Genomic DNA, 17,781 nt, shown 5'->3' with positions numbered 1-17,781 from the left:
AATTGAACAGCACATTCTCCTTTTCAAAACTATTTTATTCATTTTCATATTCATTAACAATATGCAATAGTGTAGAAACATTTAATAACATTGAGCTTTTAAGATAGAAAGAATTAATCGTGAGGATATTGTGATTATAGCAGAGCGAGTGGACAGAAGTGGGAAAGCAGCATTTATGTGGAAGCACATATGTTGCCACGCTTCTTTCTTGCCTTTTGAAGTGATCCCGACTCCAAATATTCCTTTAATAATGCAACTTCCATTCATGAACCAGTTGGGCAAGTAGTCATGCATAGCTACAAGATCAACCCTGCCCTATCTCTTAGCTTAAGAGTCTGTCTCAGCGGCTTTATGAATAGGAAACGCTTAGCTGAGGACTCTTAGTGGTAAGATAAATGGCCATGAAAGGTCATGCTGAAACAGGAAAGAGCCATCCCCAAGCTGTTGCCCCAAATTTGGAAGCACAGAATCGTCTAGAATGTCATTGCAGTAAAATTCACTGAAACTAAGGGGCCTACCCCAAACCATAAAAAACAGTCCCAGACCAAGGGGCGTCCATATACTTTTGGTCATATGGTGTACATTTAATGTAAAAAAAAAAAGAAATTGAAACACATATTTTGTGCAAACATATTCTTATCACTTTTCCGATGTGGTTCTCGCCAATACAGCCAGAGCAAAATTAAGTGTACTTCCTAAATTTATGGTCACATGACAAAAGTTACACAGCTACCTAAGCTCCATGAAGCTAGCAACAATTCTGCAAAGATCACGTGATATTTTTTGTCAATATAAAAGCAGGGACAAGTATTGGTTGATAACGTTGCATAGAAAGTTTAATCAAAACACTGGTTTTGGGTGTCTTTTAGGTCATCTTTAGTTGATGATAACTTGGTTTTCAGGTTGAATAGACATCTGATAAAGGTTACACGGCATTATGTTCTTATCTTTTTATTCGAGTGAGAATGCATGGCTTCATATTCTATTGTTGACATTATTTATCTATGTTTAGCAATTTTGCATGCTTAGCAATTGCGAATGCTTTTGTAAAAGGAATCATTTGTATATGCTTAAGATGAACTAAGAAGATCACAGTTTGTTATCAGTATGCTATATACCTTCCTTTTGCTTTGTGTTTAATGCCAAATACTTGTTTTTGCATTATTTTAGGTGTTGTCATGTAGGACTTTTATTATGACACATTCTGGGACGGTCCTCCACGAAATTGTGGCAGCTGTTTCTAGCTTCACACTGTTGTTGCCAAGATACAGGGGGTGGGTCAGCTTTCCCGATAGCTCATCTTACCACACTCTCCTCCTATATCTATGTTATTACACATTCACGTATTGCGCAAAAGAGCAATACGTGAATACTCCACAGAGGGCCTATGGTCTGACAAAAAGTAGCAAATAACATTTTTTATGACCAGACCGGGACGTGTCTTGAAAGGGCAAGTGTGCAAAAAATATACGGCCTTTGCGCATTGAGCAAGCATGTTAACTTGCTTGTATTTAAATTAGTTTTCCATCACCACTGATTGGTGGAAAAAAACATTGTGGTGTTTTCAAGTCATGTTTTAAAAATGATACATAAGTAGCTATATAAATACATTATTATCATGATGAATACTATTTATCGAAGTTGTTGTTGCTGTTATAACCATTACCAAATGTGAAAGTAAACATCCATTACAAATGGGTATAACTTGGACCTCAATTTTACGGCTATGAAACCTCCTTCTAACTATGTCGCCTATGTGCATCTACGTCGCCTATTTGCGGCTATGCAACCTACCTGTAACTACGTAGTCTGCTATTTTGTTTCAGTTTTAATATTGTTTACAAGTTGCTTGGCGCATAGGTGTGATCTATGTGACGGTGCCGCATAATCAAAGTTGGCAACCAAAACAAGCTGTCACTTCCAATGATAATAAACAGCAAATGTTAGCTACAAGTATCGTTTGTCAGTAGGGGCTGTGAACAAAAGGTCAGGGTATTTCCTTTTCCTTTGTGTTTCCGGGTCGAAACATTCTTGCCGCCATCTTGTCTGCAAGGCGGAGAAGAAGCGGCTTGGAGGAGGTGGGAGCAATACATCGAGCTCATATTATAAAGATTCGTTGTCTCTTTATTACTATATAAAACGACAGGCGAATATATGCATTTGTAGTTGTATGCTAGCAAGTACAAATATATCACTTCAAAGGTAAAGATGTGCAACTTTAACCGGTCTGTTTTTTATTATGCGCCGGCGAGGCCCCGAACTGAGGTAGCTAGCCAGCAAGCTACATCAACGGAGTTTGACTGAATTTAGGTGGCCAACAACGTCGCATTAATCGGACACGTTCTATAGATCAATACTCTAACAATGTTTTAGCGCACTCTTTGTATAATTGCATTGATCAGTGGTTGTTTTTTGCTGAGTTAATGGCTACTGTGTGTCAGCTGACGTTATGTGCAGTGTTATTGCAACTCTGATGTTTTCACGTCGAAGGCTTGGATAGCTAGCAGTTTAGAATCTAGTGAATCAGAAATGAACTGTTACGCTTTGTCTCGGTAGATGGCTTACTAACACGTTATACCCGTTTAAATGGCCAATTATATGAAAAGTAGTCGCCTTTCAATATAAATGGAACCGACACATACTTGAGTGCCTAGCTAAGTATGTAGCTTATTAACTTATTTGTAGGTAACGTTAGCTCACTATCACAAATTTAAAGGTATCTTGAGCGTCGATGTTAATAGAGCAAATCGGTGGTGACCAACAACAAGCCTGGGCAGCCTTTTTCCTCGTCTTCATGCTACTAGATCTCCTGGCGTAGCTAATTGCTTTTAACGGTAATTGCTAACATAGAAAACCCATGCATTACATTACATTACTGTTACATGCTGTTATTAAAATACAGTGCACTAAAATGTCAGTTATTTGAAACTGCATTTGTCAGTACCGGAGTTTGCAAAAATACATAGACTGCATATGACACAGCCGAAAATCTGGAGGAGGAATGTTGGTTAAAGTTGAAAACGTTAAATTCTCTCGCTTTGAACTTGCCTTGAAATAATGTAGCTGTGTAGGACTCGCACAAGTACGGTAGAAATGTTCATTCTGGAAGTTTAAACCGTGAGTAATGTTTTAACCACAATGTTTTGTAAGTTGTCCAATTAAACACAGAACCACAATTTGCAGTCCCCAGATTCCTGGAGGGTGTATTTGCACTTTTGACTACGTTGTTAGTTTTTAAGTGCTACAGTAAATATCTTGAGGTATAAAATATTCCACATTTGACCTCAGTCGCCCTGAACTCCAGTAAGTAGTAAGGAATTTGCTGCGAAATCTGACTGATGTTGCCCTTTAGGAGGTGTGTGATGTCTCTAGTTTAAATTAAAGATTAATGTCATAATACTACTTGTAACAGTGATTTTGCTTCATGATGGCCTTTGGCTTCCCCTCAAATGGTTAACTAACTCCAATGTGAATCATATTGCTCACAGGGTAAATTAATTTAGTACTCCAAACGCAAAACCGGGGTTTTATCAATGTACATTCTGCTAGTGTCATGTGATTTAACAGTTCTTGCAGTCAATTGTAGTAATGCCACCAATGTCCATAGCCCCCCACGGTTACCTCGTATCTGTAGATTTGTAGTCTTTTGTCATGGTTTTGTGTTGTTGTATTTTGTAGGTCCCAGCTGCAAGAGCCATAAGGAGAGATGTGGGATCAGGGTGGACAGCCCTGGCCACAGTGGCCTTTGAGCCAGCAGCAGTGGATGCAGTCCTTTCAACACCAGCAGGATCCAGGTAAGGGGTCACCTGCAGCTCCACTAGCTAATGACAGGCTATGTTAGCTGCCGTAACACGCAAGTAACTCACACCAGCTACCAACATGCACATACACAGAAGAGTCCACACACACATCAGTGGCTCTTTTATTGCTACACAGAAGATGTTCACACTATCAATCTGGAAAGCAAGCCCAAACGTAAGCCTGGACACCCCCTCTTAAAACATAAGCTGTTGGTTCAGGTGAAAATGTACTGCTGTTTAGTTATTGTTACTGGTGAAAGGATCTTCAGTAACCACGCAGGGCTGGGTGTGGTACATTTCTGATGGTCTGTGTCTCTATGGCTTCAGGTCAGGTGGACTGGGCAGCACTGGCCCAAGCCTGGATTGCTCAGAAAGAATCAACGGGTACCCCAGTGGACCAGCAGCCCCTTCAGCCGAATGGGCAAGAGGTCCAAAACCTGGAGCCTGTGCCAAACAACCACGGAAACTTCCAGAATGACCAGTCATTCAACCGGATGTGGCAGCCAGGTGAGGGAGTGCATAGTTTTTTTTGTTTGTTTTTTCCCGTCCCCTCCCCCTTTTTCCCCTTCCATTTTGGAATTGTGAATTGTGCCTCTGAAGGCACTGCTTTGCTGCTTGCATCTGGGTTAGGAGTGTATCAGCTGAAGTACATACACTCCTCCTGTGCACTCACCTGTGAACCAGAGGCCATTTTACACCCTACAGGCCACACTACAATGGGAGAGCTAGCACTGATCTAAGGGCAGGCGCCTCACTGACTGCTTGCTCATCAGCTCATTGAATGAGCTTAAAATTCCTGCAAGTGTCTGGGGCGTTTTTTAAATAGTTATTTTTCATTGTGGAAGAGTAGGAATAATGCACTGTGTAATGCAGTTTCTTTTCAGCATGTTACTGTTACTTTACATTACAGGCTTATCCAGAGCGACTTACACAACTTCATTTACATTGCATTCATTTACATAGCTGGGTATATACTGAAGCAATGCCAGTTGCTCATGGTACGACGGCAGTGTCATACCTGGGGATCAAACTTGTGAGCTTTACGCTACAATACTACTGGCAAGGCTGTTTGCTCTCAATAGTCCCCTCCTCACTCCTCTGTCTCCAGAATGGGGGATGCACGGGCAGCCGCCTCCCCCGCCCCCTGAACAGGCCTGGATCCCCCCCGGGCCCGGGCCCATGGAAGTGGCACCCCCCTCTGAGGACAGCAACAGTCAGGACAGTCTGGAGTTCGGGTCGGACGCCCTGCACGGGGCGTTCCCCCAGAACAGCCACGGCTTCTCGAACACCCCCGACAGCTTCTCCATGGCCCCCATGGCCGTCAACCAGTTTGACTACCAGGTACAGTGCGTTGATTTTACCTGGGTTATATGTAGCTCTGCATGTTTGTATATACCTTCATTTTAATGAACTGGAACTTATTTTATTAAATATTTTGGTCATCGTCTGGATGAGCTTTGTTTTCTGTAAATGATGTGCATGGGTCAGTGGCTGGCGTTTGCTTTGCGTTTGGAAGTTCTAATGCTGGGACAGCACTCGGTTTTGAGGTTTTTCAGACTTTCTGTTGGTATTGCTATTGTTTTGTTCTGCAGCTCTGGTGATTTGTTTTGCGTTATTTATGGGAATTTGAGTTTGAGAGGAAAGGTAAGTGTGCAAAAGCGGCGAGTACAGCCTGTAGCGTTGCTGATTCGGGGTCCTTTTCTGTCTCCAGCATGGGGCTGCTGCTTTCGGACCCCCCTCCACAGGGTTCCACCCCCCGTACTGGCAGCAGGGCCCGCCCCAGAACAGGCGGGACAGACCCCCGGCTTTCCGCGAGCGTCAGAGGTCCCCCATGCAGCTGCCCAAGCAGGAGCCCCCAGCTCTGGGTGAGTGTGTCGGGATGCAGGTGTTTTCTGCTCACGCTGGTTAAGCTATAAGGCTTTCTCTCAAATGGTAGGGATCAGGGGTCCGGTTTGCTACCGCTGTACTGATATCAGCTGCCGAAAGCTGTTCTTAAATCTCCAATGTACAGTTTGCTCACGAGACGCATGCATGCATGCACACTTACGCGCACACACACATGCACTCACACGCGCACACATGCACGCACAGATGCATGCATGCACGCTCACATACGCACAGATATACACACACACGCATGCACGCTCACAGTGTTTAACCTCTCCTGCTCTTTGTGCTCCAGATGCAGTGAAGCGGCGCACTCTGCCCGCGTGGATCAGGGAGGGGCTGGAGAAGATGGACAGAGAGAAGCAGAAGAAGCTGGAGAAGGAGAGGATGGAAAGACAGAGAGCCGAAATGGCCAAAGATGAGGAGAGAGAGAGCGACTTGGCAGAAGAGGAAGGCGATGGACCTAGACTGCCTCGAAAAAGCAAATTTGTAAGTGTTGCTTGTAAACTGTCCCCGGTATGTACACTGAGAACACTACTGGTGACAAACATCCCGCACAGCCATAAACTCACCGTAATTAACACGCATCGCACTCCGTAATTAACACAAAGTAATTAAGTCTTACCAAAACATTGTGTGTTGGTCTACAGTGCTCTAAGTCTAGCAGGCTTTTAACCGAATCAGAGGAGCCTGGGCTTCCTGTTATGAGTTTCTCTCTGATTTCATTGGCATGTTCCATGTGTGCCCTCCCCTCACTCAGAAGGGAATCTAGAAATTTGGGACCCCTGTGGTTCTGCAGTGGAGTCTGATGGGCTCATCAAAATATTTTTTATCTTCTAAGAATTTTTGTCTTTCCAAAAATCATAGTTTGAATGTGAGATTTAAAATATTGAATATTTTGGGAACATAACCTTGTACATTTGAGGGACTTACATTAAATAAAATTATATCTCATTGAATACAGTAGACAGTATATGAAATCCCTATTTTAGGTGCTTCTTTAGACAATACTGTTTGAATTCCAAGTCACAAAAGCATTGATAGTTAATCATTTTGTAGTAGAAGCGCTCATCTCTGGGGTCTTTGAAATGTAAGTGTTTGGGAACCCTTGTCGTACAGGACAGTGATGATGAGGACGAGGAGCAAGAGGAGGAGGAGGTGCGAGCTCCCGTAAGAAAAAAGGAGTTTGTGAGCCGGAGCCCGTCCCCTCCCGTGGAAGACCAGAGCGAGCCAGAGCTGACTGAGGAGGAGAGAGAGTTCCAGTTGGTCAGTGTGTCTGTCATGTCACCCATGTCTGACTTGCGATTGGCCAGAATATCCACCGCTCAGTTTTGGGTGGTTCTGCTTGGTCACTCAAGGAGATTGAAGCCAGGGATGGAACAAAAACACAATACATTTTTTTTGCCGATTGCCACAGATGTTGTTGACCAAAACCCTTCTGACGGAAGTGTTGTTGGAGGTCACCAACGAGGAGATCTTCCAGGTGGCCAAAGAGACCCACCGCAAGGCGACTAAAGGTCAGTTCCCCGGCCGGCCTACTCTCACGCACACCAGCCTCTTCCCTGTACAGCAGGCCTCATCCTCACCACTCAAATGTTAAAGTAGAGTTTTAACCCTGTATTCAAGCCTGAAATGATTCAGTTCTTCTTTGCATCTTTTGTAGAACAGCTCTGGTGTTCATTGGCCTACTGTGTACTGTGCTGCAGAGTTAGAGCGACATTGTCAGCCATTTTCCCTCAATGGACAGACACTGGCTTACAGAAAGAACTGAAAGATGAAAGGCCTCAAAGTGACAAGCCTATTTCCTCATCCTGGAGAAGTTTTTTTTATTTTTTTTTTGTCCTTTTGCTTTTTGTGACTTGACTGGTGTGAGCGCTGAGCTGCTAACTGGCCCCTGGGTGCTCTTAGGCTGGCCCCAGGAGGAAGTGCTCTTAGAGCAGAGCGCCACAGGCGGGCGCCTGTCGTGTGCTGAAATGCGCTGTGATCTGCATGTGAGGGGGACTGTGTGCTAACCTTCTCTTCTCTCCTCTGTGAAGGCAGCGCCGCGTCGTGCCTTTTATCTGTGTGCCCCCCCCCCCCCCTTCTCTAGACTCATGCCTTTGAAAATGGTGGCTGTATGTTTTAACATGTTGTTCCTGTTGTTGATGTGAATCAAAGCTCCTGCCAAACAGCTGGCACAGTCAAGTGCACTGGCTTCTCTGACCGGCCTCGGTGAGTGTGACCCCGCCCGCGCGTACGGGAGGGTGGTGGGGGGGGGGGTTTGAGGGGGGAGGGGGGTTTAAGAGCAGGCTCGTCGTCTTCACTCTCCTAGACTGCCTTATTGATTGATCTGACAGCCCCACCCTGCATTTGAGCTTGACGTCCACAGCCGTCCTCGTTGGCAAGCTGAGCGGCTCAATTAGGGTCAGGCTTGCCCCAGCAGTACCTGTGTCTCTCTATGCTGTTTAACTAGAAGCATGCTTTCAGTGAGTGGGCTTTTGTCTCAGTGGGGTAGAATGCATGGTTTTAGACAGCCAGAGCAGGGGGGGGGGGAAGATGCGGGGTAGGTGTGTCTGTTCAGCGTCGGTCTGTTGTAAAAGGGGCGGGGCTTTGTTGCCACAGGGGGACTGGGGGATTATGGCTCTGACGAGAGCGAGGGGGAGGAGGAGGAACGCAGCGCCGGGGGCTCGGAGTCATCCGACACGGACGAGGAGGAGCTACGACACCGCATCCGGCAAAAGCAGGATGCCTTCCGCCGCCAGGAGAGGGAGCTGCTGCTGCAGCAGGAGAGACACGCGCTGGAGGGACAGCGTGCACACGGTGAGGGGAGGCGCCTCGCCCATATTTGGTTGCGGGAGGGAGGGTCCCTGCCAAGAAATGGTGTGAGCTGGAGCCTTGCCTTATTATGGTGGGCGGAGTGGGGTCGACTCTCAAATGAAGGGGTGTGGGCGTGGCATCTGTTTACGTCAGTCATAGCATAGTCTCTTAGCCTTCCCTCCTTTCCCTTTTCTTTTAAAATAGTGCACGTTTTTACATTTACATGTATTTATTAAGCAGATTAATTTTCCCAAATTACTCTTAAATTATATAGTAAGATTAGATGACCACCAGCATAGATTTAAAAATGGAATGTAACTCTGTGGTAAAAATGACTGGCAATCTGGAAAGCCATTGCTTTATTATGTATAAAGACTGCATTGTAACGGAGGCCTTTTGTCCTGTGTTCCTCCCCCAGAAGACATGGCAGCAGGGGACAGAGGGGGCAGGGACAGGGGGGACAGTGAGGAGGAGCAGGCAGGCAGCCCAGAGAAACAGGAAGTGAGGGAGAGGGAGGCGGAGCCGGCTGCAGAGAGGCGCAGGTCCCGCATCGAGCCGGAGGTCGGCGAGGTCAGGCGGGCGGGCGCCGGGCGGGAGCGGGCGGGGCGGGGCGGAGGGAGCGGAAGCGCCACGCCCAGCGAGGCCCGCAGCGGCGGCAGCAGCTCGCGCTCCAGCTCCAGCAGCTCCTCCAGCCGCTCCTCGTCCTCCTCGTCCTCCTCGTCGGGCTCCTCCCGCAGCTCGTCCCGCTCCTCCTCCCCGCCGCGGCGGAAGAGGCGGCGCAGCAGCCGCTCGGGCTCCCGCCGGGCGCGGCCCCGCAGCCGGAGCCGCAGCCGGAGCTCGCGCAGACGGCGCGGCGGCGGCGGGGCCCGCGAGAGGAGGCGGGGCAGCCGGGCCCGCAGCGCCGGCCGCCGGAGGAACCGCTCCCGCTCCCGCGAGCGCCGCTCCAGCAGGGGGCGCAAGAGCAGGTCCAAGGACAGGGCCAGCCGCAGCCGGAGCAGCCGGGAGCGCAAGCGCAGCCGGGACCGCAGCCGAAGCAGCCGGCGCAAGCAGAAAGCCGTCAGCAAGGACAGGAGCCGCAGCCGCGAGAAAGACAGGAAGAAAAAGGAGAAAGAGTCAGAGAGGAAGAAAGACAAGCAGAAAGTCAAGGAGAAGGAGAGGAGGCAGGAGAGGGAGAGTAGCTCCACAGTGCAGGAGGAGAGGAATGGCAGGTCTAAGAGGAGGAAGGAAAGCGAGCACACGGACTCCCACGGCGAAGCCGCCAAACTCTCCCGGCAGGATAGCAAGGCTAGTAAGAAGGGCTCGGGTAAGCCCAGCAGGAAGTCGTCCGACTCGGAAACGAGCAGGAGCAGGTCTCCTTCCCCTCAGATTAGCAAGGAAAAGAAATCCAAAAAGTCCAAACGTAGTCGTTCAAGATCGACGGAAAAATCTCACAAGTCTGGTAAGAAGGCAAGCCGCAAACACAAGTCTAAGTCACCATCAAGGTAGTATTCAATTTTTTTATATATTCCTTTTCACAACTATTCTTGTGTTTTTCTGTGTCTTGAAATCTTGTGTAGCCAGTGCTTTTCCATCTGATTTTACTGATGAGATTGTTATATCTTATTGTTTGACTTAAGAAAAAACGTCAGCTTTTAACTATAAAAAATGTACTTAAAAAAAATAAATACATCTCCACGTAACACCATTTTCATTGTTGGAGGAAGAGAAATTCTCCATAGTGCCCCCAACAGAGCACACTCTGGGGCTTCAGAATGAGGTCATCACTGGAGCACAAATGACTTGTCTGCTGATTTCTGTAACTTCATCTGTCATAGTCTGTCTGTGAAGTGTTCAGTGTCTGTGTGACTGCTTTGAATGTTGACGCTGCTGGTGCTGGAAGGTGTGCCTGGCGTGCTCAGTAATGCCTCGTCCTTTTTCTCTTGCAGGTCAAACTCTCCCGCCCGTCGCTGGCGTTGAGGAGTAGTTCCTCCCTTGATACGTGCACTTATTTTAAAATTCCATGAGTTTTAAAGGCTTGTCTCATTATAGAGGCAACGGTGTAGGTGACCTCGCCCCTGCCCCTCCCCCAGGCCTAGTTCCCCTCCCCTCCCCTCCCCTCCCATTGACACAGAAACTATGTAAATAAGTGTAATATTTTTAAGGTCTGTCTGCAATACAGGACATTTTGAACGCTAGGTTTTGACTTGTACGACACAAAGCCAAGGAGGGTTAGTTGTCAGTAGAATCTTGAAGTTGTAACATTTTAAAAACACAAAAAAGTGAAGACTCCACATATTGTAAATTGTTGTCCAATAAAAATGAGTGGTTCTGGCTGGGTTGTGTCTCTATATTTTCCTGGGAGGCCCAGAAGGCCCATTCTCCACGTGATGCATTCTGGGAAATCGCCTGCAGCAGGAGAGCTGAAGGTTTGCCAAACGTGTGCACTTAAATGAGAAGGCATTTGAGGTAGCGTGTTTCAAAAGAATGTTCCTGCACTTTCACTTTTAGACTGGGTATATAGGAAATAACGTAATATTTAAATCTTAATAGAATTACGACGTGTGAATTCAAAATATATTTATCTCAAATGTTGTTCTTCCCATGTAAACGTTCATCATAAAATATTGGTATCGCACACTTAAAAGTTCATCGCTAAAGGCCCAACCCGATCCGAATGAGACGTCATCTGGATCCTCATCAATCACTGACAATGCTTGCGCATAGTTGCTAGTGGCGCGACTAATCATGAAAACGAGTAGTGCTAATTCTAGGGGTGCAATGGGGATTTTTATGAAGGATGCATTAATTTTGATAATACGTATTTCTAGAACAAACTGGTCGGCGATGAGGTAAACACTTGATTAATCGGGATGCCATTTGGTTCAAGAGTGGGATACAAATAGGAACTGTTGTGCGTCTAGTAGTTCCTAGTCGAGCACTTCTGTCGGCGGAATGGCTCGGTCACATTGACAGTTCACGCGTAGAGCTAGTGTGAAAGGCAGTTGTATGTACCTGGAAGTCATGTATTCAGCAAAACTGATGTCTTCTACGTCTTTTGGTCTCTGTGCTGGCGTGAAGTACCGACGTGTAGCAAAGTCTGTGGAAGTCACTTCGACACTCGTTTTTTCGCGTTCTGTGTCCCAGTGGATTACGGAGTATGGACAACAGAAACATTCTCCCAAACGTCATGCGTTCTGGAGGAATCTTCCGCTGAGTGCCATGTCCCGTGCTATAAGGCATGCTAGCACGACTGTGTGAGTTCACTGCATCGCTGCTGTTGATTTATTCCACTCGTTTACGTGTATATTGTGCCTACACCATGACTAGTGGGCGTGTGTTGTTTTAGCCAAGTTAATCAGCCCCTGGTTGGATGCCATCAAGTTCACAGGTTCATGGTCATAATGCAAAGTTTTACGAATAAACTCGTCTGTTCATTCTACTTTCGAAAAATATATACATTTTTAACTCGAAATTATTTTTAAAAATACAATTTTAGACGAATGTAGAACCATTTTTAGCCAGCAAACTACAGAATGTATATTTTATTTAATATGATCTTTAGACTGATTGGAATTCCGTTACGTATTCTAAGTAGCAGCCAGTAGGTATTGGATTGCAGCGCTCCTCTCGCTGTTCATTTACACTATCGGACGTTCTAGTTCAGTGTATAAAACTGACAATGCAGCAGCCATGATGGCCACGTTTAAAAAAGGCATCAATCTTTCAGCCTACGGATTGCATGTTGGGAAGGGGGTAGTTAAGTGACAAGTCTTGTTACGTTTTCTAAAGAGATTGAGAATAATGTATATTATATTATATTATGTGGCGTCAAGGGCCATAGGGCAATATGTAATATGTTAAACACACAAACTTTGCTAAAATCACTTAAACGAGTGCAAGGGATTTTTTGGAGAGAGAACTGAAATATGAAAGCCCTTAACAAGTGCCTCTGTAACTGAACTATGTTCTGAATAGGCTATCATAATGGTCATGCAAATGTACTTCTTTATTCCTCAATGTCAGTTCTGCACTGTGACTTTACCTCTCCCCCTCATGCATGGTGTGCAGTGTTCGAGCTGCGGCACAGTCCACCCTGGACCCCAGTGAGGCCAAGAAGTTCCAGCTGCTTGCCAACAAGTGGTGGGACGTGCAGGGTGAATTTGCCCCCCTCCACTCCATGAACGATCTCAGAGTCCCCTTCATACGGTGCGTGCTTGTGTAAGTGTGTGCGCGAGTAAAGAACACTTCGATCCGCCTGTATTCAAGGACATCGGTCCTTAATCACAAAGCGCCTGTTTCACATCTCAAATTCACAACCAACAGTTTTTTTTCTTTCTTTTTTTAGATAGCCCAGATGAGTTGTATGGTCTGTCACTGCTGCGGGGGATGCAGTCTCCCTTAAATAGGCAAATGCGAGGTGACACTGTAAAGCCACATTTGTGAGGCTGTCTGCTAAAATATCAGTTTCATGTTTCTCAATGTGGGTCAGGCTTGGGCAGAGACATGCCAGTGCTCCGGTAGGATGGAGGCCTGAGGGTGCTTTGTGGATCGAGCTGTAAGGCCTGGGAACGCAGAATGCCTGAGCTAACTAGACAGAGGAAGAGAGAACAGAGAGAAAAGGGAACAGAGAGCAGGAACAACAGGGAAAGGCATGAAAGAATGTGGCCATCGGTGAGGAGGAGAGGTTGAAAACGTGACAGAGCGTACTTGCGTGGATCCTGTGAAAGTTGAAGTGGGGGTGGGCTAACACCAGCCCAGCTGCCCCTCAGCATATTTCTGTCATTCTCCAAACCCACCGTTGTCACGGTTATTCTCCACAGTCCATCCCATAATGATCTGCTCCCCACCGCCATTGACATGACCGGCGAAGTGTGTGATTAGGCGAAGTGTATCTGCAAGGTTTAGCGAGAGGTGATTTAGACCTGCCCTCAGGGCCTGTTTAAATGAGGCCAGTGCTGCCACCGCTGCTGCTGCTGCAGTTCCTGGCTGTTTGTTTCTGGGCCCGTACTGCAGAAAGCGCAGCGGTGCAGGATGTAATCGGGCGCATTAGAAGCTCATGCTGAGACGGGGCAGGGTGGGAGAGGGGGTGAAGGTCTAGGTTTCTCCTCACGGCCCCGCTCGAGTTGCCCGTCTCGGTCGCCCGAGGACCGATCTATAACTGCCACACAAACGCAGCGGTTTCGTTTGCGGTAACAAGGGGGGCACGGTCAACGTCGAGCTCATTCTGAGCTCATCACCCCGGGGCTGTGTGTCGCTGGGTTTTCAGGGGAGGGGGGGTTGGAACTGTAGAGGGTGTGGGGCACAGAGCCCCACCCAGCATGTGCTGCCTACCCTCTGAAAAGACACATTCCTATGGTTTCAGCACTGATTAGTGTTCCCAGTTCTGGATTTACAGTGGAGGGTGATGGCATAATCGCCATAGGGCCTTGTAAACTGTGACCGTTGACCTCTCTTTTTAGGGATAATCTGCTGAATGTACATAGCAGCCGGCAGTTGGGCAGACCCCTTTCTGGGATCCGGATACTGGACGTGGGCTGTGGAGGTGGACTGCTTACCGAGGTACTGTCCACTCACCATGCACACGTGTGTATGAGCGTGTGTGTGTGCGTGTGTGTTTGCGTGGGTATGTGTGCATATGTGTACGTGGGTGTGGGTGTGCTTGTGTGTCTTTGAACGTGTGTGTGTGAGATATAGATTTTTGTATGTGTGTTTGTGAGTTTGTTGTATGTGTCTGCTGGCTGTGTGTGTGTATGCATTAAGTGGGACATGCTATTTTAAGCCTTTTGTTATGAAGTGCAAATAGATTCTGTTAACAAAGAGAATAATGTTTCCAGATTCAGTCAGAATTTCATCCCACAGCTTTAAGAACAAATTGAGCGTCAGGTGGATTCACATTTGATGCTCTGGCAGTATTTCTGGATGGTTCTGTGAAATTTGTGCTTATAACAAGAGTCACATGCTCAGGCAAAGGCCTTTTTGTTGTTCTGTTTTATTTGAGTTTGAGTGGAGCAGGCGCTGTCAGCCTTGCTCACACATTCTGAGCCAGGCGCCGTCCGTCAGGGCTGGTTTGTATCTGATGTCACACAGAATCTCATCACCTTTACACACCACAGGCCCGGAGCTCCCTCTGTTTAACTTAGCAGCTGTGATTTTGACCTCCACCCACCAGGGGTAGTGGTGTCAAGAGGAGGGGGTTGTGTGTGAGATAATGATGAGTGTCCTGCTGGTATGAGGTCCGACACTGGCAGAGATCTGCTGCAGTTTCTCTGGCAAACATCTGTCAATATGTGACCTCGCACCTAATCTCCCCCATCTCACTCTCTATCTCTCTCTCTCTCTCCCTTCTTAGTTTTAATTTCAGTTTGCTATTTTTTGCTATGACAAACATACATTCATTTTGCAAAGCATATAAAGGTAAAGGAAAAGAACTGAACAATATCGTACATACTGTCGTATGAAACAATGAACTTGCTCTTTCCCAGCCCCTGGGTAGGCTGGGGGCAGACGTGCTGGGGATCGACCCTGTGGAGGACAGCATTCGGACGGCAGAGCTTCACGGGTCGTTTGATCCGGCCCTGATGGAGCGGGTTCAGTACCGGGCGTGCACTCTGGAGGAGCTGTCTGAGGCGGAGGCCGAGGGCTTCGACGCTGTCGTGGCGTCCGAGGTGGTGGAACACCTGGCTGACTTGGACACCTTTGCCTGTTGCTGTCACCAAGTGCTGAAGGTGTGTCATGACAGGCTCTCTTCACACCAGGCAGTAGTATATTACTGCATCAAATACCTGTAAAAAGGTTTAGTCGATACCCACAGTATCTCCATCATGGGGATCCCTTATTTACACGCAAAAACCTCTGCTTTTATTTAATGCCACAGGAAATAATTCTGCTAGGCTTGTTTGGTGTTTTGGTATTGTTTATACCAGTGCTGCCCAACCTTATTCCTGGAGACCTTATCTAGTGTCTTGTAGGTTTTCACTCCAACTCTAACAAAGCCTAACTCATTCAACAGCTAGAGATCTCATTGAGCTGCTAGTTGGTAGAATCAGGTGTGCCAGTTTAGGGTTGAAATGAAAACCCTGATTTGTACTATTCTGGGTTTTTATTCCACTGTCCCCTCTTGTGTGGGCCTTACAGCCAGGAGGGTCCCTCTTCATCACCACCATCAACAAGACCAATCTTTCATACGCGCTGGGCATCGTGGCAGCCGAGAGGATCCTCCGCATCGTGCCTGCGGGGACGCACGACTGGGAGAAATTCATCAGCCCTGTGGACCTGGAGCGCCTGCTGGAGTCTAGTGAGTCTTACACTGCATTCATTCTTTCTTGTTTAAAAAAAAAAATAATATGGCAACCACCAATCTAGTTAAATTCAGTTCCCCATTACATCCAAATCCCACCCTAATTTGAATTATCCAATTATTATTTGTAGGCGCAGTCATACATGACCCCTCAATGCCAAATCGTATGAAATTTCACTCTTTCACTTTTTCACTCTCTCTGGTGCGGTTTCCATCCTGTTTTTATGTGAATTTTGAAATCGCGCATTAGTAAACCTGAGTGGAAACGGCTAAAATTCAAAGAAACGCAGAAAAGTTTTTCCATTTACAAAACTTTTGGATGAAAACTCACTGTCTCTCTCTCTCTCTCTGTCACTCCCTCCCGTGTCACAGGTGGCCTCTTTGTGGAGTCGGTCCGCGGCATGCTGTACAACCCAGTGACTGGATCGTGGAGCTGGACCGAGAGCACTGCCATCAACTACGCCCTCCATGCGGTGAAGCAGAGAGAGGAACCCCCGCCTGACTGCGCCCAGTCGCCTGCCGCCGAGGCCCACGCGGGCGAGCCAGACCCCGGGGCCGGAGGGGCCCCTGGAGTAGGGGCCGGGCACCACTGAGATCCCGGTCTTCTGCTGTGAAGAGACGGACGCTTCAGCTGCTGCCCACACAGCGCCTGGACAACACCGAGAGCAGAGAGCTGGGGTCTGTCTGCACTCTGCTGTCTCTGATGACTGGAAGGAAATGATGTGGAGGAAGTGCTTGAGACACAGTTTGGGCAGTGTTGCTAAAGTAGGGAGGGATAAGATGGATTGGTACCCAATATTGGTCCCTGTATAATCCATGGACTGGAAATGGCAGATTTATGATGTTGTCTTCATTTTCCCTTTCAAAGCCACAGCAATACTACAGGTGCTGTTGGACTTTTACTGCACTACATCGTGTGTGCAGGACTGTGGAGGTCCATCTGCCTGATGGCCGGAGTCACTATCACGGCCTCAGAGGGATTGCTGGCCATGCTGTCATGGCCCACCTCTGTCGGTTTGCTTTTGTTCATGAGCTAACCGTGCTGATGGTTTATACCATGCAGTTTGGTAGTACCTGTGTGCATAACTCCTTTCTGGCAGCAGCAATTCAAGGAATTTGTCAGGAAACGGATGAAAAATACCAGGAGTGATCCCAGTCCACTTAAGAGAGCTGTACTTGGCTATGGCTATGTGACAATGTGATTCATTTACATTTCAGTTTCAATAAAACTTGACTATAATTGTTATTTTGTGTGTAATTGTGCTTGGGTGCATCACTTCATGTTATATAAATTGTTTACATGCTGCACCTGATAGCAAAACAGGATCATGATGTCGGAATCCAAACTTCCAAATCCATGAAATACTATGCAGAGACAAATACAACCAGCAATTCATAAGTTAAGTAATATTATTTAAAAATGAATGCAGTAGTCTATACTCCAATTCATAACAAACACAAGTTGTTCTCAACAATGTTTGGTTTTTTTTCTCAAGAAGTTTGTCCTAAATGGGTATTTCCCCCTTTTAAATGGTTTCACTCTTCATGTAGTGAACGCATGTGGTGACACCATGTCAGTATCAGTTTTACAGCTTGTCGGCTAACTATCTCAAATTTTTCGAAACTCTTCTATAAGTCATGTTATTTACGAATGAAAATATTGTTTTGGGATGTTTTTATATTTTAATATTTTTATTGTGGCCCATAATCCTCATGTATGCTTTTTATAGTGCACTGGAAAACAAACGGAATTCTGTAATTAGTGCAGTGGATTTATCAGTCCCATATAATCGAGTGAGATGGGACGTCTTGTATATGAAAAATAAAGGATTATCAACAATCTGTTTCACTCCCTGATCAAAACCAGCACGTTGGAAACATTTGTCCTTGTGTGTGAACAATAAAGCAACGCATTCAGAAGCCAAAGCAGCATGTGGGTGCTACTGCTCCATATTGAGTACTTTTTGCCTTGGACCTGTGATTCTTTGGATGTGTGTGACAATTTTCTGCACCATGCTTTTT

General features: G+C 46.7%; 2 protein-coding genes across 8 annotated transcripts; both read left to right on the top strand.

The window, feature by feature from the left end:
• The first annotated feature begins 1,930 nt into the window (after positions 1-1,930).
• On the top strand, positions 1,931-10,795 carry pnisr (PNN-interacting serine/arginine-rich protein). Of its 5 annotated transcripts, XM_064342218.1 has the most exons (13): positions 2,069-2,202; positions 2,717-2,834; positions 3,679-3,794; positions 4,128-4,307; positions 4,909-5,141; positions 5,512-5,665; positions 5,983-6,176; positions 6,807-6,953; positions 7,105-7,204; positions 7,845-7,898; positions 8,289-8,486; positions 8,902-9,964; positions 10,409-10,795. In XM_064342218.1, exons 3-13 carry the CDS (start codon positions 3,707-3,709, stop codon positions 10,437-10,439), a joined length of 2,442 nt encoding a protein of 813 aa, XP_064198288.1. In that variant the 5' UTR covers positions 2,069-2,202; positions 2,717-2,834; positions 3,679-3,706; the 3' UTR covers positions 10,440-10,795. The 5 variants fall into 5 exon arrangements, with proteins under 5 accessions (XP_064198297.1, XP_064198272.1, XP_064198306.1 ...); XM_064342227.1 differs by lacking the exon at positions 2,717-2,834 and having other exon boundaries at positions 1,931-2,078; positions 8,905-9,964; XM_064342202.1 differs by lacking the exon at positions 2,717-2,834 and having other exon boundaries at positions 1,931-2,078.
• A 25-nt stretch (positions 10,796-10,820) lies between these two features.
• On the top strand, positions 10,821-17,005 carry coq3 (coenzyme Q3 methyltransferase). 3 transcript variants are annotated; one of them, XM_064342307.1, is made up of 6 exons: positions 10,821-10,928; positions 12,531-12,680; positions 13,922-14,021; positions 14,945-15,187; positions 15,597-15,756; positions 16,132-17,005. In XM_064342307.1, exons 1-6 carry the CDS (start codon positions 10,912-10,914, stop codon positions 16,350-16,352), a joined length of 891 nt encoding a protein of 296 aa, XP_064198377.1. In that variant the 5' UTR covers positions 10,821-10,911; the 3' UTR covers positions 16,353-17,005. The 3 variants fall into 3 exon arrangements, with proteins under 3 accessions (XP_064198377.1, XP_064198367.1, XP_064198357.1); XM_064342297.1 differs by lacking the exon at positions 10,821-10,928 and adding an exon at positions 11,111-11,716 and having other exon boundaries at positions 12,531-12,668; XM_064342287.1 differs by lacking the exon at positions 10,821-10,928 and adding an exon at positions 11,112-11,716.
• The last annotated feature ends 776 nt before the right edge of the window (positions 17,006-17,781 follow it).

Source organism: Anguilla rostrata, chromosome 1 (assembly GCF_018555375.3).
Source record: "Anguilla rostrata isolate EN2019 chromosome 1, ASM1855537v3, whole genome shotgun sequence".
Classification (NCBI taxonomy): Eukaryota; Metazoa; Chordata; class Actinopteri; order Anguilliformes; family Anguillidae; genus Anguilla; species Anguilla rostrata.
This window is presented reverse-complemented; position numbering and strand designations above follow the sequence as displayed.

Excerpts from the sequence above, each read along its gene's own strand:
- pnisr (XM_064342202.1), top strand. The coding sequence starts at position 3,707 with ATGTGGGATCAGGGTGGACAGCCCTGGCCACAGTGGCCTTTGAGCCAG. Across the intron at positions 5,142-5,511 it reads TCAACCAGTTTGACTACCAG|CATGGGGCTGCTGCTTTCGG; the intron begins GTACAGTGCGTT and ends TTCTGTCTCCAG. Across the intron at positions 9,965-10,408 it reads AAGTCTAAGTCACCATCAAG|GTCAAACTCTCCCGCCCGTC; the intron begins GTAGTATTCAAT and ends TTTCTCTTGCAG.
- coq3 (XM_064342287.1), top strand. The coding sequence starts at position 11,469 with ATGTACCTGGAAGTCATGTATTCAGCAAAACTGATGTCTTCTACGTCT. Across the intron at positions 11,717-12,530 it reads AGGCATGCTAGCACGACTGT|TGTTCGAGCTGCGGCACAGT; the intron begins GTGAGTTCACTG and ends CATGGTGTGCAG. Across the intron at positions 12,681-13,921 it reads TTCATACGGTGCGTGCTTGT|GGATAATCTGCTGAATGTAC; the intron begins GTAAGTGTGTGC and ends CTCTCTTTTTAG.